The sequence below is a fragment of the Pteronotus mesoamericanus genome, unplaced genomic scaffold, assembly GCF_021234165.1.
Source record: "Pteronotus mesoamericanus isolate MK-2021 breed Mesoamerican mustached bat unplaced genomic scaffold, CSHL_Meso_final contig_94, whole genome shotgun sequence".
Lineage (NCBI taxonomy): Eukaryota > Metazoa > Chordata > Mammalia > Chiroptera > Mormoopidae > Pteronotus > Pteronotus mesoamericanus.
The window spans coordinates 30,399,922-30,424,811 of NW_026555285.1; the positions used below are offsets into that span (position 1 = coordinate 30,399,922).

The 24,890-nt window shown below is 39.5% G+C and overlaps 1 protein-coding gene across 4 annotated transcripts in view; it reads left to right on the forward strand.

Moving 5' to 3' along the window:
* The window catches only part of LMO7 (LIM domain 7), a 205,716-nt gene that overhangs the window by 142,438 nt on the left and 38,388 nt on the right, over positions 1-24,890 (forward strand). For 2 of the 4 annotated variants that reach the window (XM_054586444.1, XM_054586445.1), the window contains exons 5-10: positions 1,868-1,898; positions 2,680-2,793; positions 8,298-8,496; positions 12,465-12,717; positions 17,027-17,056; positions 24,672-24,789. In XM_054586444.1, the coding sequence (XP_054442419.1) occupies positions 1,868-1,898; positions 2,680-2,793; positions 8,298-8,496; positions 12,465-12,717; positions 17,027-17,056; positions 24,672-24,789 (745 nt within the window). Of the gene's footprint in view, positions 1-1,867; positions 1,899-2,679; positions 2,794-8,297; positions 8,497-12,464; positions 12,718-13,667; positions 13,947-14,234; positions 14,436-15,304; positions 16,022-17,026; positions 17,057-24,671; positions 24,790-24,890 lie in introns of all 4 variants that reach the window. The other 2 variants (XM_054586443.1, XM_054586446.1) reach the window with 2 other exon arrangements.

Below are 24,890 nucleotides of genomic sequence, written 5' to 3' on the forward strand. Positions count from 1 at the left end.
GTGCCCTGGCTACCGCAGCAAAGGCACTGCCTGGTTACTGACTCCCAGGCAGTGCATGCGTTTGCTGTGTGTCAGAGAGTGGCCTCCGACGACTCCAGCAGACCCTTGACTGCTTGAGTTCCTGGCACTGCGTTTCAGTGATAGGACACTAATTTGGCTGGCTTATGTATCATTATGTTCAAGAGCATGTTATAAACGCTCATATTTAGAAGGGAATGTAAAGTGAGTGAAAGGTTATAGTACCAAGTTCACTGATTATTGTGCCTGTTTATGACAGAATAGGCCATACGTCGTATTTATAGCAATGTGGTGGGGGGGGGGGGGGGTAGGTAGTGGAATGTTGTCTTTAGTTTCATTTCAGTTTAAGTTTGTTGTATGGAAAGAAATGGTCATAACTATCCTATTGATTCTTTGAAAGCTAAATTCAATGTGTGTGCTCCTTCTTCTCCTTTTCTTCCTGTCTTTCTATGTCATGTGTGTTTTATATATGTCTTACACTTAACATGTGTGTATGAGGGGACCCAAAAAACCTGGAATTTGGGTTTTCATTCTTAAATGTTTAAACTTTCATCATCTTCAAAGTACTCTCCATTCGATGCAATACATCTATCCAGATATTTCACTGCTCAGAAAATTTTTGAACTTGTCAATTTTGAATCCTTTTCGTGCTTCTGCTGTTTTTTGTTTTACCTCTTCCACGCGGGCAAAAAATTTACTTTTGAGGACTTTTTTCTTCTAGGGATACAAAAAAGTCTCTCAAGGCACGATCGGGTGAATAGGGAGGGTGGGGCATGGGGACCATGCCAGTTTTGGTCAAAACCTACTGAACACTCCGCGTGGTGTGGGCAGGTGCACTTGTAAATCACTCATCATGAAATGGGCAAACGCATTGAAAGAGTCTTCAAAAACAATTCACTGAAGCTGAGCACAGCCTCTCACAACGCCAGCTGGTGCACTGATACAGATGAGTTCCTGGAACACTCACCTAATGGGGGAAGCCTGAACTACAAGGGGCCCACTCTCTAGAAGATAATTTTGGTGTTTTTGGTTTTTTTTTGGATCCCCTCTCATATATTTTATCTTAACAAAAATGCTTTTAGACTCTTAGACTGAAAAGTCACCTTGGGGTCATCTTGCTCAGGCTTCTACATTGTCTCTGAATCTGTAATGATCCTGCTTTGGTGTCTCTAATGACCAAAAGCACATTATTTTAAGGCAACCTAAATCCCTTTTATTAATTAACTCATGTTGTTGCTTCTTCAACATTGGGGTAACATGTTGAAGAAGCAACAACATGAGTTAATCAGCCCATTTTTAACTTCTCCCATAAGTACTATGTCCTTTTATTGTAATAGAGCAAAATTTCTTCAGGGGGAGATGCGTGGCTATTGTTTAAAGTCTACTTCTCAACATCAGCAGTGTCTCGGTCTCCGACCAGTTTGCTCTAGGAGAGGTGGGTAAAAAACCCCACGTGGAAAATGGAAAAGGGAACTCCGTGCAAAACTGCTCTTTCACTCTCCTGTTTCCTGATTTTTTTCTGTCATGAGTGCACTTTCCTCCGTTTTTTAGGGTTCAGACATTGTTTAAAATAAATGCAAGAATGCAAATAATACATTTTAGACACCAGACTGTAATAAATAAAATAATGTGAAACATGCAACCTTTTTATAGAAACTGACCATTATATTTCATGAAATCAATGAACATAGAAAACTTTTTCTGATGGATAATGTATAGTCTGAGATTTATGAATTTCCCAGGTGGCATAATATTCATAGAACTTTAGAATAAAAATGAGCTTTTAGCTAATAATTAATAATTTAAACTTCTTAGTTATTAATAGATGTTTCCTCTTTTTTCTTTACAGGCAAGAAGAGACTGACAGAAGAGTAAAAAATGTAAGATCTGTTTAATGGAATATTCCAAATGGTTTTTCTCTTGTTCTGTAATAAGACAGTGGGATCCAAACATACCTGATATACTCTGTATCCTTTTTCTGAAGAAATTTTGCTAGAAACCAACCAGTCACAAACTCTAAATATGTTTAAACATGTTTAAAGCTTATATTTTTGTCTTCATGGTAGTAAGAGGACAGTTTAAAATTAGAAAGTAGTTCCTTATGCGTTAGTAATGTGGTAAAGGCAAGTGAACACCTTTTAGGATTTTTAGGGGAGTAAGTCAGAAACTACCAAATCAGACTTCAAGGAAAAACACTGAATGTTAAGAACTCTGGGTAAATGTTCAATGTGTTGTTATATAATATCTATAATATTCTGCATATATCAGAAGAATTTCTAATCATGTAACAGTTTATTAAAAACATAAGAGTAAAATATCCTTAAGAAAGATGAGAATTATTGGTTACATGTATCCATTTTCTAAGTTTGTTGGAAAAGAAATTGATTGCTTTAAAGTTTAACTTGTTTTCCTCTTAATGAAATTTTTCCCTCTTGATATGTATGAATACCTGTTGAGGTCTGTACTTTTGGTTTGAGAACGTTCTCAGAGACAAAAATCTAGGAAGAATAAATAACACTTTTAATGACACTTCTCTCATAATTTTAAAATATCGTATTTAAAAGATACGTACTTTTATCTAGAGGGCTTGCCTGCATTTGAGCTTGCAGTTAGTCGCTATAAATAAACTGATCTTTTTGTTTTATGGAATTTTTTTTAAAGGTTTTGATAACATTGTACTGGCTGGGACGAAAAGCACAAAGTAGCCCTTACTATAATGGTCCATATCTGAATTTGAGAGCATTCGAGAATCTTTTAGGACAAGCTCTGACAAAGGTAAGCAAACTACATGTGTGTGAGAGGCTGCTATAACTAATACTATTTTCTCCTCTTCTACCGCTCCCCTCTTACTGTTTTCCTTTCGGTTTTCTTCATTCTTCTTCTCCTCTGTAACAAATTAGGCAGCTCCGACCATCTTGCCTCTGGTCTAGTTTTGAGCTGGTCGAGAGGACAGTTACTCGTTTGCTGGCTTTGTGTGCCCCCACCAGGGAGGGAGTGTATTTCAGAGCAGTTTACCGGGTATAGGCTATGGGCATAAGTATTCATCTCTTAATTCTAGGTAACTTGATGACATAGACATTCAGTTCCTTTCTTAGACACTTTGTATAACTCTTTCTATGCTCACTATGAATTCAACCTGTAGTAGAAAGGTTCTTCAGGGCTATTAAAATGTGTGGAACCTACTCATTTTTTAAAAAACCTGAATATCATTTTGTTATGGATGATTACCTCTTAGGCCTGGATGTCAGTATCTCCACAACTGTACATACTGTTTCTATTTCCTAAGGAGTAGTGAATGCTCTTACATGAAACATGATAAGGCTTTCTAAAGTTAGAATGCTTTGTTTTAAACACATTTCTAATCCTTCATGCCTTAGAATCAATGTTGCAGCTTTTGAATGTGTAAGGACAGTTTGAGGAGACTGGAAGCCAGGTCTGACTGTAGTTCTGCCAAATCTTCATCTAAAAGATCCAAGTGGGAAAATTAACTTCTCTTAAGGGACATTATCTAGGGGAATTTGCAATGCTCAGAAGGAAATATGTAGTCAAAATAATATATTAATTGTAGTTGCTCTATGGGTTTTCATGGTGATTAAATGATATGTACCAGTAAGGCATTAGTCTCTGGCACATTGTAAGGATGCAATAAATGTTAGTTATCATGAATGGAAGATAGAAATTTTAGACCAGAGTGAACATGATCACTGGCTTTACATCTACCCTGATCTTCAGTTTTGCCTGAGTTCAGCCACATACATTATAGAAAGATTATATAGCCTAGAATGTTCAGGTCTTCCTTTTTGATATTTTGATATTTATTATTTTTGAATTGTAATGAGTTTAGAACACTCTATTCAAATTCCTTGAAACAGTTATTTCAGGTAATAATTGAGATATTATTACATACAAGCCTTGTACTGGGTGTTGGGAAAACACTCACAAAGGCAAATGACCCATCCCCATAGAGCACTGTTGTCGTTGGAGACAGATGAGCAGATAAGCCACTGCAAGGGAGGAGGGTGAGGCTGGCGGAGGAATGCGCTGGTGGCTTTGGGCACCGACCAGAGCTTTGCCTCCGTTATTCCAGCTAAGAAAACATTCAGTTAGAAACAACATGGGCCCTGGCCTGGGGGCCCAGCCTGGAGCCTTGTGCACCAAAAGGGTTGTGGGTTTGATCCCCTGTCAGCGCACATACCTGGGTTGTGGGTTCAATCCCTAGTTGGGGAGTGTATGAGAAGCAAATGATTGATGTTTCTCTCTCACATTGATGTTTCTCTTTCCAATCCTCCCTTTCTCTCTAAAATCAATAAAAACATATCCTCAGGTGAGGATTTACAAAAATGTTAAAAAAAAAACCAAACCCAGCAACACGGAACTTTGGCTCCTATATTACTCTTAACAGCCCTTGGTCATTTTTATGGCAGTTTGAATGAGACTGAATAATCCTGGTACAGACTTTTTGCTGGAAACGCTTTATTTATTAAAGGCTGTTTCTGTCACCAGTGTCAAACTGGTTACAGAAGGTAAAAATTTTTTGATAGCTAAAAACTATCGTGGTTTCATTCCATCCTCCTGGAGTGGAGAGAGCTGTAAGAGGTGTGTGGATACTTGACTTGATTTGCATCTGTTCTGTTAAAATTGAAACCATTGTGTTCATCATACTTTCTAGCTTCAGTAGATAATGAATGCTTAAGACCAATCCAAGATGTCAGTTAAAAAAATACTGGGGTACGGCTGTTGCAACTGACTCACCCTGTGAGTTGGAGGTGACTCATTTAGGTGACTTGTCAGAGTGAAGTCCTATATAACGAGGCACTGAGTACAGACTCAGGTTCTTATGTAACTGTGGTGGCCTGTTATAAAAACTAACATTTATGAGGTCAAAAGTCATCTCGCTGGTGTCAAGGACTCTAAGGCTGTAACAGGCATGTCTAAGAAGCTTAATGGAGCAAAAGATTCACTTAAATTTTTTAATCTTTTTGTATTTTGAGACATGTCTAGATGGTACCAGTATTAGGCCCACCTTCCCATCTGCTTGGAGATAGGGTACAAGGTAGCTGCTTGCATTGTCGTGACAGGATGTCAGCTGTAACATCCAAAGCACATAAAAATCTCACATAAATCTACTAGACGTTCTTGGCTTTTCAAACACTTGACAAATCCTGCCTGAGCCAAAAGTATGCCTGAGACAGCTGCTGCTTATTCAGTGTAAACATTCCTCTGTCAACTCTTTCATATGTTGAGAATGTTCATAATTAAAGATTGAAAGAACATGACAAGTGTGTACCATCTGATTCAATTATTAAAAATTTCCCATATTGACTTTCTCTCTTTATGTATCTAGTCATTCATATGTTTTATTTCCTTAATCATTTTGAAGTAAAGGGCAGAGCACTCACCCCTAAATACTCAGTATTCATTCTTAAAAGTAAGATTTTTTTGTGTGTATGGAGATTCCTCCATATAGCCATGATGTCTAGTGTACTTAAGAATATTCATAAATAGTCCCCATTATGTAATATCCAGTTCATATTAATAAATCCTCAATTATCTCCCAACTCCATTTCATAGCTTTTCTATGTGAATTGTGATCATGATTTAATCAAGGTTCACATTACATTTAGTTGTTGGGAATCCCAGGTCTTTTAAACAGTCCCTTTTTCAGTGATGTCATCTGAAGATAACATTGCTAATTTTTTCTATAATAACAGAGTTACAGTCACCATATTAAAGTATTAGAGTTATAGCTAATCATTGATTATTACTCAGTATCATGGCTATGCTCAGGGCCTTTTAAATTTTACTTAAATCCCGATTTTAAAAAGTTTAGTTGTATTTTGCTATTTACTTTCATCGGGGAGTTTTAGTTAAAAACACTTATTTGAGTGAGTTCTAATTTATAACCCAATGACTAATGACATTTGCCATATTCCTATATATCATTTTTAAATTATAATGTATTGTTTATGCTATTAGAGTTGTCCCAGTTTTTGCCCTGTTGCCCTTCTCTACCCAGCCCGCTCCGCTCCCTCAGCAATCCTCACATGTTGTCCATGTCCCTGATCATACATACATGTTCTTTGGCTACTCTGCTTCCTGTGCTGTGCTTTACATCCCCTTCACTTTTCGGTAACGACCAGTTTGTACTTCTTAGTCCCCTCATCTTTTTCACTCATCTTCCAGACCCCCTCCCATCTGGCAACCGTCAACACATTCTCTGTATCTATGATTCTGTTTCTGTTCTGCTTGTTTGCTGTTCTGTTTTCTAGAATGTTTTAGTAGATATGTATTTATTGCCATTTTATTGTTCATATTTTTGATCTTCTTCTTAAAGAAGATGCTTTACCATTTCACATAATACTGGTTTGGTGGTAATGAACTCCTTTAGCTTTTTCTTGTCTGGGAAGCTCTTTATCTGCCTTTAGATTCTAAATAATAGCTTTGCTGGGTAGAGTAATCTTGGTTGTAGGTCCTTGCTTTTCCTCATCTTGAATATGTCTTGCCAATCCCTTCTAGTCTGCAATGTTTCTTTTGAGAAATCAGCTGACAGTTATATGCTAACTGCTTTTTTCTTGCTGCCATTAAGATTCTCTCTTTGTCTTTAACCTTTGGCATTTTAATTATGATGTGTCTTGGTGTGGGCCTCTTTGGGTTCATCTTGTTTGGGATTCTCTGCTTCTTGGACTTGTGTGTCTATTTCCTTCACCAAGTTAGGGAAGTTTTCTGTCATTATTTTTTCAAATAGGTTTTCAATTTCTTGCTCACTCTCTTCTTCTGGCACCCCCATGATGTGAATGTTGGTATGCTTAAAGTTGTCTTAGAGGTTCCTTACACTATCCTCATTTTCTTAGATTCTTTTTTTTTTCCCTTGCTGTTCTGATTTTTTTTTTTTTTTTTTGCTTCCTTATGTTCCAAATTGCTGATTTGATTCTTGGCTTCAACCACTCTACTGTTGATTCTCTGTAAATTGTTACTTATTTTAATTAGTGTATCCTTCATTTCCGGCTGGACTTTTTTTATGCTGTTGAGGTCCTCAACTAAGGTCCTTGAGCATCCTTATAACCAGTGTTTTAAATCTGTATCTAGTAGATTGCTTGTCTCTGTTTTGTTTATTAGTTCATTTACTGGAGTTTTGTTCTGTTCTTTCATTTGGGCCATGTTTCATTTTGCCAGCTTCCCTGTGTTTGTTTCTATGTATTAGGTAGAGATGCTATAGCTCCCAGGCTTGGTAGGGTGGTTTAATATAGTAGGTGCCCTGTAGGGTCCAGTGGCACAGCTTTCCCTATTACCCAAGCTGAGTACTCAGGGTACATCCACCCTGTCGTCTGTGTACACCCTTTGTTGTAGTTGAGCCTTGATTGCTATTGGCATGTCCAAGGTCAGCCACAGGGTGTGTTCTATCTGGGGTCATTAAGCATAAACTACAAAGCAATTTGTAGTGACTGCTACTTGTACTGGGCTTGGGGGTGCCTCTGTTACACTGCTTCCTGATGTCCGAATTGTGGTTGTTCTGTAGTTTAGTTGTAATTTTGATGTGGTTGTGTGAGGAGATGAGCCATGTTTACTATGCTGCCATCTTGACTGGAAGTCAAATGATTTCTATATATATCTCTTACATGAATCAAACAAATGTTTTATTTAGATCCTGGGAAAATATTTTGTATGTTGGCAAGCAAGCCTGTTTTTTTTTGGTTCAGATTTAGGTTTCATAATGAGTGAAAATAAATAAATTCTGTGATATATGTACTTGATGTATTTACCCCTCTCTTATTTAAATGTTTTGTTAAAGAAGTTAGTGTTTTTTTTTCTTTTTTTGCTTAATATATTATCAACTCAAATGTTTGCTGAAGGTAGGCTGAATATAATTAATTAATCTTCTTTTAAATATGAAAGCCAAGGTTGGTTTTTCTCTTTGACTTCATTCATATTTATTGCCAGATAACTGTAAATAATCATTCATTTTAGTATAGTAATTTAATTACTAGCTTTTCTTATTAAAATGTTCCCTCTTCCTTATTTTTAAATAGACTATACTACTTTATTTAAAAATATTGAATACCTCTCTATTGTTCCATGAGGACTAACTATGGTATTCATTGTGGGAAAACAGACTTGTTCTCTGATTTTCAAAAATCAGATTATTGTTGATTGATAGGGAAATCTCATTGTCTCGCCTGTCACAGGAGACACAACTTGAGCTATGCAAACAAAAAAGTAATGTCAGTTTGCAGTGTTGAAGTTTTATGCTAACTTACTACTCTTTAAAAAAATTATTTTAGGCCCTTGAAGACTCCAGCTGCCCAAAAAGAAGCGGCAGGGACAGTGGTTACGGTGATATTTGGAGCGCTGACCGGGGCGAATTTCCTGTCCCTCCAGGCAACCACAGGAGAGAGGATTCATTCGAAAGCTTGGACTCTTTGGGGTCTAGGTCATTCACCAGCTGCTCTTCTGATACCACACTGAGGGGGGCACGTGAAGGTGAGTTGTGTTTTTGACTGTCAGTTTATTTCTATTTGTTTGCATGTTAAGAGAAAACTGGGAATGGGAGCGAGTTGAAAACTGGGGTGAAAGCTATTGAGGCAACAATTTCACCAGGAAGCAGATTTTCACTGAGACTTAAGTATAATTTTTTAATATTTGTTTATTGATTTTAGAGAAAGAGAAAGAGGAAGAGGGAGACAGAGAAACATCGATTTGTTGTTCCACTGATTTATGCATCCATTGGCTGCTGCTTCTGTACCCTGACCAGGGATTAAACCTGCGACCTTGGTGCATCAGGATGACGCTCTAACTATCTGAGCAACCTGGCCAGGGCTTAGTGTAAATTTTTTTTTTTAAGTTTACCCTCTATCATTGTATCACCACTAGAGGGGTGATGGTTTCACTTTCTTTTTTCTTCCCATTTTTAGAGAAGATGAGAAGAGACAGTTAACAGTGACCTGCTTTAACAGTGATAATGTATTTTGATCCTTTTCTCTCCAGGTTCAGCTTTTAATAGCTGTGACTGTGAGGCCTATTAACTGGTATATCTAAACATTAAAAAGATTCTAAAGAGTCTGTCCTTCCTGAGTTAATTTCTTTCTTCTCTTATTTTTCCCCAAAAGATAAAAAAAATTCTCAAGAAAATAAAACAGAACAAACATCTTTTTAATTAAACACCTGTAAGGGAAGCAATGATTCCTAGCTCTCATGATATAATATTATGCTACGCCTTGGTTAAGTAACGGCACTAAGCATGATGTTAGAAAACATCTTTCTGTTCTGTCAGGGCCAGAGCTAATCCAGGACAGAGTAAGTATGAAAGGAATGTGTTAATGAAAGTCATTCTGTTTTGGGGAGGAATCTTCTTTCAAAATACCAGTATTGTGGCCAGACCAGTTATTTAAATGTGAGTCTTGCCCCTATGGCTGTTGGGTGGTATGAGAAATTTCTGACTGTATACCTCTAGCCATTCAGATTTGACTGGATTGGAACCACAAGTAAAATTGCTTTAAATGTATCTGTGCTTCCACCACTAATGTGAAAAAAATCGAGAGTTCTGGTTGTGAGTTTGTATTAGATTGTTAGGCGTTTTACTTGCTCATTTTTGTTATTTTAATGCCAAATGATTTTTCTAATGCTTTTATTTTAAAAAATTCCAAGCATCATCAAAATTTGGAAGACTTTTACAGTGAACACCCATATACCCACCACCTAACTCTATCATAACACTTTATTATACTTGCTTCATCACATACCTATCCCTCTCTCTCTATGCATTAATTTATCCATCTTATTTTTTGAGGAATTTTAGAGTACGTTATACTTGTCCTAAATACTTTAGCATGCACATCATTAACTGGAATTCAATCTTTATTTGTTGTTCTTGTGTAAATTTACACAAATGCAACGTACAATGAATTTGTCTTTCAAAAATAAAAATCAGCAAATGGTTAAGCGTGGTCACAGTAAAATGAAATTCTTTAGCTTTTATTTAAATATTAACAATGAGAAATGTGAATGGCTGTTGAAGAGTTAACCTTTATAATCCTACTGCACTTGTTGGCTGTTTGCTATTCTAGCGTGACACATTTATAGTCTAGATGACTATAATAATAGTACTAAGGAAATGAATCTGATTTATAATTTATCTATGTGATTAAAGCTGTAAAAACAGGCTGAAATTCTGAACACCTTGTATTACTTTGTCTTGACTGAAAAAGCTAAACCATTTAAAGTTTAAATTTATATCGGGCCAACAAACAAGAAAAGGGAGGAAGACTGAGGCGCTGTGGGCGCAGGCAGACCCCCCGAGGGTGCAGACGCAGGGGCGCTGTCACCGGCGCCGGCTGGGGGTCTTCTCAGCTACTCTTTGGACTGGGTGCTGGCCACATGGGACAGAAAGCAGAGGGCCACCGTCACTCTGCTTCCTGACATTGGGAAAGGAATTATTCTCCTTGTTTAAAGGGTGTGGAAGGGGAGACTTGATAATTATAACTGAGGGGTAATAAAAAACCCTTGGGCCACCAGCATGATAAACCTTTTTTGGTGTGTGATTAGTGTGTTAAAATTCTGCTCCCTTCTTAGGTTCCAGTCCAAAATTGATGGTCACCACAACTTAGGATCTTAGCATAATGTTTTTAGGGTAACAGGATTACAAAGCCAACTTCCTTAGGTTTGTATGAGACCTTCATATCAAGGATATTTGCCTACTCCATAGGCACTGTACTAGGCTCCAAAATAAAAAAAATTAACTTCAGAAATTCACAATATGTACAACATGGTGACTATAGTTAACACTGTTCTGTGGTATATATGAAAGTTGTTAAGAAAATAGATCCTAAGAGTTCTCATAACAAGAAAAGAATTTTTCTTTTGTATCTAAACAAGAATGACAGATTACTAAACTTGTGGTAATCATTTCACAATATGTGTAAGTCAAGACATACTATGTACCTTAAACATGCACACTGTTGTGTGTCAATTATATCTCAATGAAAGCCAGGAAAAAATTCCAGAGTCTCTTTGTGTATTTAAGATTTGACATGTAGAGGCCCTGATTGGATAGCTCAGTTGGTTAGAACATTTGTACCAATATACCAAGGTCTCTGGTTTGGTCTCTGGACAGGGCACATACAGGAAGCAACTAATGGATGCATAAGTAAGTGGAACAACAAATCAATGTGTCTGTCTGTCTCTCTCTCTCCTATCCTCTCTCTTTTTTTACATATACAAATTTTGGCAAGATTTAAGACATTTCTCTCATTTCCAAAAAAGTGTACTGTTTATTTGGGAGGTGGTAAAAACAAATCAAGTACCAGATTATTGGCTATAAATCCTCCTGATCAGAGCTACTTAAATTTCTCCCGTTTCTCCATGCCCTCCTTTACCCTGTTCAGGTCGCACGGTCACGTAGTTGTGTAGTTGTACGTTACACCACTTCCTGTATGCCATTCTCAGTGTTATTTACTGTAGAGTCCTGCCAGGGAAGAGGCAGGGGACAAGACCCGCCTTTAGCTCAGGGTAACCCCGCCGGCTCCAGGTGCTGAGAACTTGCAGTTCAAAGGTGCTCAGCCTCGGAGAGCCCTGGTGGGGAGCAAGCCACAGGAGCAAACTTTCTTCACAAGTACGCAGAGGCAGGGAGGAAAAAAGGGCAGGGAAGGGAGACAGCTTAGCTTGGATCTGTAGCAGTGTTCTGTCCCTCTTTTCTTCCCATCTTTAAAAGAACACATTTATTTACTTATTTTTGAGAGGGGATTGTATTTGTATCAGTTTGGCCTTGAGGTGTATCACAAAGTATTCTTTTGAATTTGTGTTTAAATAACTTTGTATCAAAAATATTTCAATGGCCACCTTAGAAAAAAAAGCCTTGACTTCTGTGTTCTCATTTAGGTATGACCTTGACATTCCTTTGGGACTTTAGAAGTCATTTGGTCCAACTTCATATCTAATGTGTGATTCTTGCTTATTGGCATCTCAGGAGGATCTACTAAGCCCTTTTGAGATCTCTTGTGCTTTTTGCTTCTTTTTCTATATCCTCCCTTATCTCTTGCCTCACAGAAATTTTAGATGGCTGCATGCCTTATTTTAAATCAAAATAGAATCACTTATATATCTCATTTTATCTTTTATTGGTTTGTATTATTAGGTTTTATTGACATATATGACATCAGCAAATTTTATGAAAAATTATGGGAGCAAAGAAGGTTAAGGAGAAAAGGGTTCAGCTATAAATTGGAACTTTTTCTGCTTTGAATGTGCAACAGTGAAAGAATGTACCACATGCACCTCCAGTATGCAAAGCAAGTTCCTCCTAATGGATCTTATCACAACTTCATGACAAATTTCTAAAAATATTCCCTGCAGTTAGCAGTAGAGCACTGGGTTTCCAAGGAAAGGACAAAGCAGGCATGCTGTGTGGGTTTCAGTTAGAATAAAGCCAATTCTTGTGGTTTTTTTCCCCATAGGTTGCGAAAGCGACACAGATTCTGAATTTACATTCAAAATGCAGGATTTTAATAAAGATGATATGTCCTATCGAAGGATTTCGGCTATTGAACCAAAGTCTGCTTTACCATTCAATCGTTTCCTACCTAACAAAAGTAGACAGCCGTCCTACATGCCGGCACCCCTGAGGAAGAAGAAGCCGGACAAAAATGAGGATAACAGAAGAAGCTGGGCAAACCCTGTCTATACAGAAGCTGATGGAACATTTCCAAGGTACTGGGATGCGATCTGATGGTTGAGTTTCAAAATTTCCTATGCTTGCAAATTTGCTGGGATATTTAAATGTGGTAAAAGGAATGGCTCCTCAACTATATTTCATAGACAATATTTTGAACTTCATTAATGAAAATGTTTTTTTCCTCCTATATTTTTAGTCATACATAGCTTGAAGGTATTTCTTCCATTTTAAAATACCAGCATAAGGTTTGCCAGTTTGTTTTTTAGATGGCCTGCCTTTAGCCTCAGCGGTGTCTTTCGGCTTCCTGGATGACATTGTTATTCCTTGTGAGCTCTGCTGTGTTACTGTTTTCCCCCTTTACCCCACTGTGTTGCTTGATCTCAGTGGACACAAAAAGAATCCTTTAATGTCTCATCAAATTAGCAGAGCAGGGTGTGACTTACCAAATCCAGCTTCCTATCAGAAGGAGGCATACAGCTCTGGAAGTGGATCGGACTTCGTGGATTAGTGAAGGTTGCCTGATGTCGTTTTGGATGACTTAGCCAACCTTAGATTCCAAGTGAAAAAGAGGCCGCAGAGTTTTATCTCAAAAACTCCCTTTCCTCGCTCCTGTTCACAAATATTTTCTCCTCCTGACCCCGTAGCTACTGGGTATACGAACTGACAAAGTTAGAAAAATTTCTCCTGGATCCACATGTTTATCCTGTTGATTTTAATACATAAAGTAACGTGCTAAATTGCATGCAATTTGTCTCTTTTAACACATATTATCATCTTTGGGCCTCTCATATCAAGCTATGCTCTAATTAAAACGAGGTGCTGTGATAATGCCTTAACTTTGTTCTAGGAGCTGTAATGATGAGAATGGAAATTAATTTGCCTCATTCACAGTAATATAAACTTTGTGAACCAGAAAGCATGTCTTGTGTGTTCTATGTCACAAATTGCTCACTCGATATCTTAACTGGTTGGATGTTTTGAACAGTAACGACAGGAGAACTTGGGGCACAAACGTGGAGCACTGGCCAACAGTACAAGAGACTTCAAACTCCTCTTGTTACTTGGAGGAGGAGGAAGAAAAGACAAGCATACCCAACATTATAAAGGATGATCTTTATGTGCGAAAGCTCAGCCCCATCATGCCAAACCCAGGGAATGCTTTTGATCAGTTTCTTCCCAAATGTTGGATCCCAGAAGATGTGAACTGGAAAAGAATAAAAAGGGAAACTTATAAGCCATGGTATAAAGAATTTCAGGGATTCAGGTTTGTTTTTATGCATGTTTCTGTCCAGTGTTCATTCAGTACCCTGACTGGGTGCATTCTATGTGTGCTTTTTACAAAAGAGGCAGGTTAATTTCCTTCCAACATCTATAGAAGCACTGTAACTGAAAAAAAAAAAAAAAGCCATTTAAATTTCAACTTTGGGATCTGGATCATCACAAGCCCTTTTCTCTACCTAGTTACCGCTTGACATTCTTTTCAGTTATATTTTTCTCCAATTCTTTGTCTTCTTCCCTCTCCCCTCCTTTTCTCCGCCTCATTCCATGGTAGGAAGAATTCAGACTCTGAGGATGAGGACTCAGGCTGTGACAGAAGCTCTGCCATCTTTAGTAGGGTACGGAAAGCAGAGTGTAGGCTAGACAGCAGCTGCCCAAGACGCTCACTCTTGACGGAACTAGCTTCCAGACGGGCCAGGAACACAGGGGACACCCATGCAGCCGGGAGAACCAGCGGTGCCTTGGATGAGCCCAGGTGTCCCTGCCTGCACGCACCTTCCTGCATTGAGTCTGGCTTGCAACACCTGTGCCAGCTTCTGCTGCTCCCTTAACCTCTGACCATGACGTGTTGAATCGCGAAACCGTACTCACTCACTACTTAGAATAGAAGCATAATGTAGAGCATATTGCTTTCTGTGCAGGCATGTAAGCTTGGAAGTCTAGAGAATTAAATATCCTTCTTTAACAGAATTACATATAAGATAATATTGAGTTACATGTGGCATAGTCAGCTCTTTGTGAAGACCATTTCTAAAAGGCTCTTGGGAAAGTGGATGTACTTTTATCGTTGTGCTATGTGTGGCGATGTAGAAAAAGAAAATAACTTTTAGATGAGTGCTAGGACAGGCAGGTCTCATGGAAAATGCAAAGGAAGAGCCATCGGGGTCTTTTAGATAGCGTCAGAGCATTTTAGTTTTAAATTTCTGCTGACTATCGGTGTGTACTGCAGACCATGCTTCATGACCAACTCAAACCTTTCCAAGGTCATGGCTGCTTTTCTGGGGTGAGGAGGCGGTCACTGTGGCTCATGGAGTGAGGAAGAGGTGAAAGCGAGTGTTGTGTTGTTTCTCAGGGAGGTGTGTGTCCTCTATCTCGTTCTAGCCCCATCCCCTGGCCTTTTTGGTGTCCACCTTTCCTGAGAAGTACACTATGCTCGTGTTTCTTTAAGTCATGTCCAGGAAAGTCACAGGGGATGGCATTAAATGCTAGTCTGTCTTCCACGCAAGTCCCTTCCATGCCTCCTACAATAAAGCAATAATGCCTAGTCGGCCTGCTATCTAATGACCTGTTCTCCTTCATAAACTTAATAAGATTCTCCCTTCCTTTTTCTTTTCTATGCTTCAGTCAGTTTTTATTACTTCAGGCCCTCCAAACGTATTCTGATGACATCTTATCTGAAACAAATATCAAAATCGATCCCACTGCCGGCCCAAGGCTCATAACACGCAGGAGGAATGTCTCTTATGCACCAGGGTCTAGAAGAGGGGACTCGGAGATGTCAGTCCTCGATCCTGACTTGGAGAATGACGATTTCTTTGTCAGAAAGACTGGGGCTTTTCATGCCAATCCGTGTGTTCTCCGGGCTTTCGAAGACTTAAGAAGGTTTTCTGAGCAAGATGATCCTGTAGAGCGAGATATAATTCTGCAATGTAGGGAAGGTGAACTTGTATTTCCAGATCTAGAAAAAGATGACATGATCGTTCGCCGAATTCCAGCACAGAAGAAAGAGGTGCCTCTGTCGGGGGCCCCGGATAGGTACCAACCAGTCCCTTTCCCTGAACCCTGGACTCTTCCTCCGGAAATTCAAGCAAAATTTCTCTGTGTACTTGAAAGGACACGCCCATCCAAGGAAAAGAGTCATAGCTGTAGAGTATTAGTTCCGTCCTGTCGGCAGAAGAAAGATGATATGCTCACCCGTAAGATCCAGTCTTGGCAGCTGGGGACTCCTCTCCCCCCCATCCGTTTCACCCCTGGGCCCTGCAGTGAGGCGGACTTGCGGAAGTGGGAGGCCATCCGGGAGGCCAGCAGGCTTAGGCACAAGAAACGGCTGATGGTTGAGAGGTCAGAGTGTGTTTCTGCAAGGATTTTGCTTGTAATGGGTGGTCTTGTGTAACTTTTCTTGTGTGAGAAAGTGTCATTGTCCGAGTATTGCCCAACTGCATGTCACGAGCCATTGGAAGCATTCTCTAAAAACTTATTTCGCTTTGAGGAACCTTTGCACATTTTATGGAAAAAGTGCAATTCCATATTTGCACAGTTCTGAATCACCTCTTTGAGGCCAATTTAAGAAGGTGTGTACACAGTCCTCGCCTTTGGCGTTAAGGGAGACTGTGGTACTATTCCGCAACATGGTGTTTCATGAAAATGTTTTCCATTTCCATTTATAGACTTTTATTCTCATGTCCAGGCATTTCTGAAAGAGTCTGGTTGTCGTGTGGTTTTATGTGCTTCTCATTTTGGAGTGTATGATTTTGTGTAAAAATTTCCCTTAAAATGTGGCATTGCAAATTCAGTTTAATGTGATATTGGTTTTTCTTTTTGACCTAGGTTTCTTGGACTATCAGTGTGTGACTTTGTAAATTTATAGTTTAAAGTTCAATGCAAACTTTATTAAAATGCATGAATATTATTTGCTGTCTGCTAAATTTTACATGTATGTAATTATAGCCATTTTTATAACAATGAACACATTTACGCTCGTATGTGTTATGCAACTTGATGTTTGATGAATGTTCAGTTGGTTGAACTTTGGGGTGGACAAATATGATTAGGTTGAATAAAATTTGTAGATGCAAATCTAACCTTTTATTAGTTCCTGGCTTCAGAAAGCTTTTTGTTTTGGATTTTTTAGTTCAAGCTTAGTCAGGAAACTATATCTTGCTTAATGTGAATTCCTTGAGATATGAGATCAATGAGGCTTTGAGACATAATCAAGAATGTGACTGAAGAAGCAACCTTTTGAGATTTGTCCATCTCTTGTTAGACTCAAGTTAAAAATGTTGACTATTTAAAAAAGTAACACGCTGGCAAAAATGACTTTTAATTTTTGGTTTTCTGATTTCTCAGACTCTTTCAAAAGATTTATGGTGCGAATGGGTAAGTTTTGTGGTTTGCAGTGAAAAAGAAACCCTGCATATTGTTTGTCCTTTGTGTAACGTGTCGTCGCACTTGTCTCCTGGCATGCCACTAAATGCGGATGCTGTGTGCTATGCATGAGATTTTAAAATGGGATATTTTTCTTAATTTAGCCACCTAGTGGTCACGTGTCTGAGGGCTCAGTGCATGAATTGCTATATCACAACACTAGAATTGTTTTATTAGAACTTCACAATTCGAGTCTTGTTTTCTTTCTTTTTCTCTTAAGAAGCTGATTAAAAGTAATGAAAACACTCACCTCTAAGGTTAGGTATATTTATTATGGTATTTGAATACCATATAGACATAAATTTCTGTTTCTGGATGTTGAAAATCACGTAACTGCATTTTAGAAATATCTATGATGGAAAGATAAGACTAGCGCTTCCTTTGAGGTTGGAATACACAGTCGGCATTTTCTATACACTCCTACCTCATGGGGAGCTTTCTTCATTTGGATGGTGAATGCCCTTAGTCTTCCTTAGTAGGATTTCAAAACACTTTCAAGATTGCTGTGTTATAGAGTCAAACTGGTCCGCCAAAATGGCAAAAAATTAAAATCCTAGTAGTTTCCAGTATTACTGTAAGGACTATATTTATAACTAATTCTTAATTTTTGTCTACTTTAAAAAAATATTTTAGTTACCTGGTAGACATAAAATATTATAAAGTTAACTTTCTGGAAATAGTTTTCATTTCCAGAATGACAGCGTTAAAAGTAAATACTACTTTTACTACATACTAACCATGTAGAACAATTTATTCTTAGTGAAAAATAACCAGGCTGTGACACGTAACATTGTGAATCTAACTGCTAATATTTTTAAGCAAGAAGTAAACTCAAGTGTGTTAATAGTTTAGTCTTGATCTTTAATTGAGTATTTTAATTTTAAGGCCTAAGACTTGGTAGCTAAGTATCTTTCTCTACCAGGACTTATTTCCTCTCTAAGATTCTCTAGTTTTGATAGCTTTGGATCATTCGATAGTGTAGAGATCTTAAGTTACTAAAATTGCTACTTAAAGCCATATAACCATTCTGGATGTCAAAGATGTAACTGAACCATGGGCAACTAATCGCAAGTACTTCTCAGTCACTGATTTAAAAAATCCGACTCCCAGCATCCTTCACTGCGCCATGCAAGGGCATGTTACTGCTCTCCAGCCCCTCGAGTGCTTAAGACTTTCGTTCTCATCCCTGAGGAGGAAATGGCAGCTTCAGGGGGATGCTTAAGCATCTGCTAATCTTGATTCATCATGGGAAAGCTGTTTTAACTTGATGAAAAATCTCTTTGCAGCTTCAAACATTTTGAATGATAACTTGCAGAAGAATTTTCATTGGTAAATAAGACTGTAGAATGTAAACAGGCTGTTTTTTCTTAAAGGGGATGCAAGTACCCTAAGTGTAAGTCCCTTGACAGGAATGTGAACATGCACAGCTTTTTCAATGGCTGTACATGTTCCTCTTTAGGGACACATTATATAACTGGGTTAAGAAAAGATAGAAACTGAACACCAGGGCTCAGAAGGCTAAGGGTTTTTCTGGGCTATTGCTCACGGCAGCAAATGCCTCCTGTAGACTATTTCAGGATTGTTGCTTGTCTGGTACAGTACTTGTTTTAAAGATGATTTGGTGCCAAGGTAACAATACAAATAAAGACAGATTGTCTGTAAATTGAGGCTGATGAATAATGCTTGCCCTGTCAAATAACGGAAAGAAACACAAAGAGAAGTACCTTCGCAGAACTCAAGTATGTTTTAGACCACTGCAGTCAGAATCATTATATGATAGCTTTTCTATATTCTGTCAGTTACCAATACTTTCCTTAAATTGATTTGCAATGAAAGAAAATTTGGATTGAATACGGGCTTCTAATGTGGAACTTGTTTCATGTTTATAAAGATGTTCATAAGTGTTTACAAACAGAAAAGAACTGATATTTCTGGGTGACATTACATTGGACGTAATGTATCTTGTCAAGCTTGGACTACTTACTCGGAAAATCATTATTGTTCAACATCCTGTGGTTGAAAAATAATGAATACTTCCTTTCTGGTAAGGACCTGGCTAAAGATAAATGCGCATTATCTTTTGAAGTCTTGGACTATTAACTTCTGGCTGGCTTTTTAGTTGGCGTTTAACACCTGTCACTTTGTTTATTTTTGATAAGATGCTTTGTGTATGGCAGTCTTTTCTCACATGTGTGCTTTTGTGTTGCATGGACTCACGTCTCTATGGTTTCGTGACATTTGAAAATTTGGTCATGATGCTTCTTGGCGGGAGCTCTCATGACAGAAATTTGTAAGCGTATACAGATGTAATTTTGTACTACGATTAAGCCATTGAGTCTGCTGCCCAGTATCACCAGGAAATGAATATGGATTCAACGTGAAGTTGTAATCAAAGGCAACTTAGATCCCTATATCTCGCCTGTGGGTTTTGGCGAAAACTTTCTGCAGAACTCTAAGGACACGTAAGACAACAAAAAGAAAAGGGAAATGCAGTTGATGTGAGTGACTTTCTGGGGATTTTGCCCCCAGGAGACATTTGGCAGCGTGTGCAGACATTTTCTACTGTCACACTGGGTAGGCCATGGAGAGGGCAGATGTTGCCACTGGCACCCAGTGCCTTTATGGCCCGGGATGCTGCTAAATGTCATTCAATATGCAGGATCACCCCCAACCACACATAATTTTCTGGCCCCAGAATGTCGATAGGACTGCTGTAGAGAAACCCTGATTTAGACGATAAGCCTGTAAATGGAAAATCTCTTTTCCATTGTTTATCATTCTCATGTATGGTAGTTCTAAAGCCTCTTACCCAACTTCTAGTACTGATTGCTCGTTAGAGAATTCCTACAACACCTGAGGGAGGAACACAGGGTGGGTCAAAAGTAAATTTACAGTTGTTCATATGGAAACTAATATAATAATTAATAATACCAGAATAAACTCTGTTTTGCATACTTACAACTGTAAACCTATTTCTGCCCCACCCTGTGTTTGGAGGTGTATTAATAAGTATATGTAGATCTTCCTCTGGATGTTGGGGCCCCTAACTTAGCATCATGGTGTTTCTATTTGCCCCATAAGGTTATCAGTGGTTTTTATACTAAGGAAGTTTTGTTATGTGTTGGCCCTTTTTGATCCTTTTACTCCTTAGATATTTATCTATAAATGTTCTAAAATTGAGCACCATAAAACCAGTCCGAAAGTTCCAGGAAAGTAGCAGTTGATTAGCACTGTGGGAGAAGAGAGTAAGATTTTAGTGATACTGCTTCATAATCCATTCCTTCTTTCCCCTTCTTTCTTTCTTTACACTAAGCACTAATTCAAAACTTCTATTCAGCTGAAAATGCAACACATTAGACCTGTTTTTTCTTTTTTTTAATCCACATGTAGTTCTAAATTGAAGCCTTTCCAAGCACAAAGGTGGCAAGTAAATGAATTGCAGGAATTGTGATTGGCCAGTGCATCGTAATTCATTCTACAAGACATATTAAAGCTGTGTTGTCTTTTTATAGTTTTCCCAAGCAAATTTCCTGGGACTGTCTCTGGTGCTCATCTCATTTCTGTGAGGCAGACGGGGGGTGGGGGGGGGGGGAATTATATGCATTTGAGAAACACAGAACGAGAAGCAGATGTGGCAGCTTTCCCAAGGACTCCCCGCTCTCAGGGGTAGGACCGGACTGAGGGTGCTGTGTAATGAGATAACCCAGTAGGCTGCTTGGCACACAGTGAGCCCTCAGAAGTTTATTATGCTGTTAACTCTGATAAGGAAAGAAAGAATTCTTCATCCGGCTGAAACACTCCTGCACTCCAAAAGTTCTAGATTTTATCGGTGTGGCCTGGGGTGACCTCTCTCATTTGAAACTGCTTTGGGAGTTGGTTTTCAGAAGATCCCACACAGTTATATTTGCCTTAGTAAGAATAATCGGTGCGCAGCACTGGGTGATTATTGAAATGCGGTCGACATAACCTTACCCACGTCTCCTAGCAATCCCTTCCTTGCTTAGCAGGAAAGGGCTTGAGGCTCAGAGAAGCGAAGTGATGTTAGGTGGGGGTGAAACCCAGCGCCCCGGCCAGGCTGGAGCCCTCGCCTCCTGCCTCCTTCCAGGGCCTGGCTCAGCCTGGCTGGGAAGCACTCAGGCTTGTGGAGGGAACTTGGTGCAGCCCAGGCAACCCAAAGAGCTCACGTTCCTGCCTCCTGCAGGGACTTGTCTGCTCCGGACAGTGCGCGCCTCACTTTGTCCGTGTTGGGCACTGCCTGTGTACCGGGCTCTCGAGGACCGCGCCGCCTCTGCCCATGGCGGGCCTGTTTTCTGAAAAGACCCAAGTTCAGGCTTTACGGGCAGGAGCAGGGGGGCTCAAACAGCACCGATGCACACGCCCAGGCCAGTGGAGACCACACAGCCTCCCCCACTGGAAGATTACTATGACATTTGCATTTCCATTTTTGTTCTGGAATGGATGTAACCGCATGTTTTAACTATCCAGATTCCCCTCCAGCCCTGCTCCTGAAATTTTTCCTTGCCTCTTTTTTAGTGAGTCTGTTACTGTATTAGCTGAAATAGCTTATTCTTTGAGTTAAGTGACTTTATCTTGTCAAGTTCACCTAAATCAGTTTTATATAGTCATACCTAGTTAAGTAATATTACATTAATAGATCGATATATAATTTCATATCCAAATTCATGTATTTCCTATATGTAATTCTTTAGTATTCTTTAAAAAATCCTATAAAATTTTCTTTATAAAACTTTGAGGAGGAGTCATAAATTCTCACAAAAAACTAGAAACATTTCAGGTTTATTTTGTTCGATTAAATGTGATAAAATATTCTTCATTCTTACGGCGGATGTTAAATGAGTGTATCCTCCAAGCAATGTGGGAACCTGAGAGGGAACTAAGTCAACATGCCTGCCTGTGTATACACTGTATGCACCTACACTGAGCGTTAAATACCACGAGAAAGGTAGGGCTAAAGCGCTACAGGAACTGGCGGGAGGGACAGACTACTTTTGTCATGGAACAGCTGGGAAGACTGTAGCAAAGTGGCAGAATATGATCTAGATCATTAATACATCGACAAACACCACAGGCTGGGCGCCCTTTGAGGCATAGGTCATAGCAGCAAACAACCCAGACAGAACTCCGGCTTTGTAATGTTATAGGACAAGGCAGCTGATGTCAACATAAACATACATTTCAGGTGGCAATATATGCTGTGAAGAAGGAGGGTAGGAGAAAGGTGAGCCAGGGGTGAGGGGCATTTGCTATTTTTTGTAGGGTGGTTGGGGAAGGAAGCACTGAGGTAACATCTAAGCAGGTGACTGGGAGTGAGAGATAAGCCATGTGGATATTTGGGAGGAGAGCTCCTATTCGAGAATGTACAAGGAAGCCAGTTGGCTATAGCTGAGTGAGCGGAGGAGAGCATTCCAGGAGCTGAGTGCCAAGAGGGAGGCAGAAGCCAGGTCATGGTTGGACCTTGTAAGTCTCAGCAGGACCTGTTTTTAACTCCAGTGAGATGGGAAGGAACTGGTGGGTGTTGAGTAGATGCAGACCATGATCTGATTGCAATTTTGAAAAGAATATACTGTTGGGCAGGAAGAGGTGGAAGACCCATTATTGTAATAATAATAATAATACATACATACATACATACATACAAGAGATAGGGTGGCTTGGATCAGGGTGGTAAGGGTTGAGGTGATGAGAAGTGGTTGTATCCTAGATATACTTAGATGGTAGAGTGATGGGCGTTGCTGATGGGATCACTTGCCATGTATGTGTGAGAGAGAGGAGTCTGGGATGACTCCAGGATTTCTGGCCGGCAGTCGGGAACGTTGGAGTTGACTTTTACTGAGATGAGGAAGACGGGAGATGAGGAGGTTGAAGGATGAACTATCATGTTTTTGGTCTGTGATGAATTATCTTTGAATTGCCTGTTAGACTTCCAAGTGGAAGTTGCACATGCGCATCCGGAGGTTAGTCTAGCATGATTCCTGAGGATAGAGGGGGCCTCACAAAGGCCAGTGTGCTGGTGAAGGGCTTTTGAGAGGAGGGAACAGTTCAGGAAAGGCCTGCACTGCACCTGGAGGCTGGGTGATAATTTAAGAAGCTTTTTAAAAAGTCTAAGTTAAGAGTTGACTGTGCTCTGATCTAGGGTGTTGGCAGTAGAAGTGGAAAAAAAAAAGACACTGAGTAAGAGGACTTGATAACTAATTGAAAGTCGGAAGAAGGGAGAGGCAAAGGTGAAAAATGGTTTTCAGTTTCAAATATGGATGAGTGGAGGGCAGGTAACACCATTCACGGCTATCAGAGGAAAAGCAGGTTTGGGGACAGCATTCAGTTTGGCTACATCAACAATAACCATGTGTTTCATGAGTTACTGTTTACAAACCCTTTTTGATATTATTTCAATTGGTCCTTTTACAATTTAGGTGCTAAGGGAGATTCATACAAAGATGTTGATCTAATGAGCAATTGTAATTGAGTTAAAGGAGGGGACTGGTCCTAGTCCATGGATTTGGCAAGTCATTTGCACAGAAGTCATAACTGACTTGTGGGCTAGCCAAGGGCAGCATGTTATAGAAGAAATGTAGTGATGGCAAAATCTTGGGGAAGGCACAGTGCAAGGGCCCAAGAAGGAGGTGTAGAGTTACTTACAATGAAATAAAATCAGAAGCGCATTATGAAAGATTTGTAGGAAAGAGCATTTTGGGCATCCCAGCTTTAAAAGCTGTCTCTCTCTCCTCACTCATTCCTACCTGCTCTTCGGTGTTCAGACCTGTCTCCTCTCTGTCTGCCCTCAGCCTCAGCTTCTCTGGGGCAGCTTGCCCCATCTCTTCTTGGTGCACGTACACGGCACCCATGGCCTCATGTCCGGCACCCAACTCTGCTGCCTGGTTTCTGCTCTAGATTGAGCTCTGTGAGAGCTGATCCTCATGGCGGGGGTCACCCCCGCAAGATGTGAAGTCCCCCTCAATAAAAAAGAGAACTACAGAGATTATATTGCAATGGGTCTTAGAAGCTACCTGTGGGGTGGTGCTTTAAGAACAAGTCCAGTGCAGTGGTGGGCAGATCTTATAAAATCCTTGAGAAAAAGCAGCACATTTACTCATGGTATTGAACTTGAGGAGAAAATATCAGGTAATCATTAAATTATTTAATAAGTGCCCAGAAGAGGAAGCCAAACCTTAAAAGATTATCTTGGGGAGAGATAGAAAAATAAAGATAAAATGCTTCTAGGGACTAATAATTATTATTATTTTCTGAAATAATTCTTTTATGCATAGACCACTCTAGATGTACGCATTGGCTTCTTTTTTCAGACTCGTGTAGGTTTCATTTAACCATTTTGTGAAAGAATTCACACTCGAGTTGATGCAAGGCTCTTATTTCTGCGTTTTGGAAAAACCCCATTTATCTCTGTAGTGCTATTTCTGTGATATCACTAAAGCATCTAGGTAGTACGGCAGAAATTTAGATGGAATTTCCAACTATAAGCCCAACCTTCCAGTTTTGACCCTAAATCCGGTCATGTGAACCTTGCTTACCATGGGCCTTTCTGTTATAGGAGTAAGTCCATGAGTGATGTCAGCGCAGAGGATGTTCAGCAGTGGCGTCAGCTGCGTTACGAGGAGATGCAGAAAATCAAATCACAGCTAAAAGAACAAGATCAGAAATGGCAGGATGTGAGTATGCTTTATAATGGGAGATGGAAAGACGGGGAAAGTGTGTTTGTTGGACTCTCCTTTGCTTCCCTGAAAAGAAAATCAGTATATTCAAGAAAGAA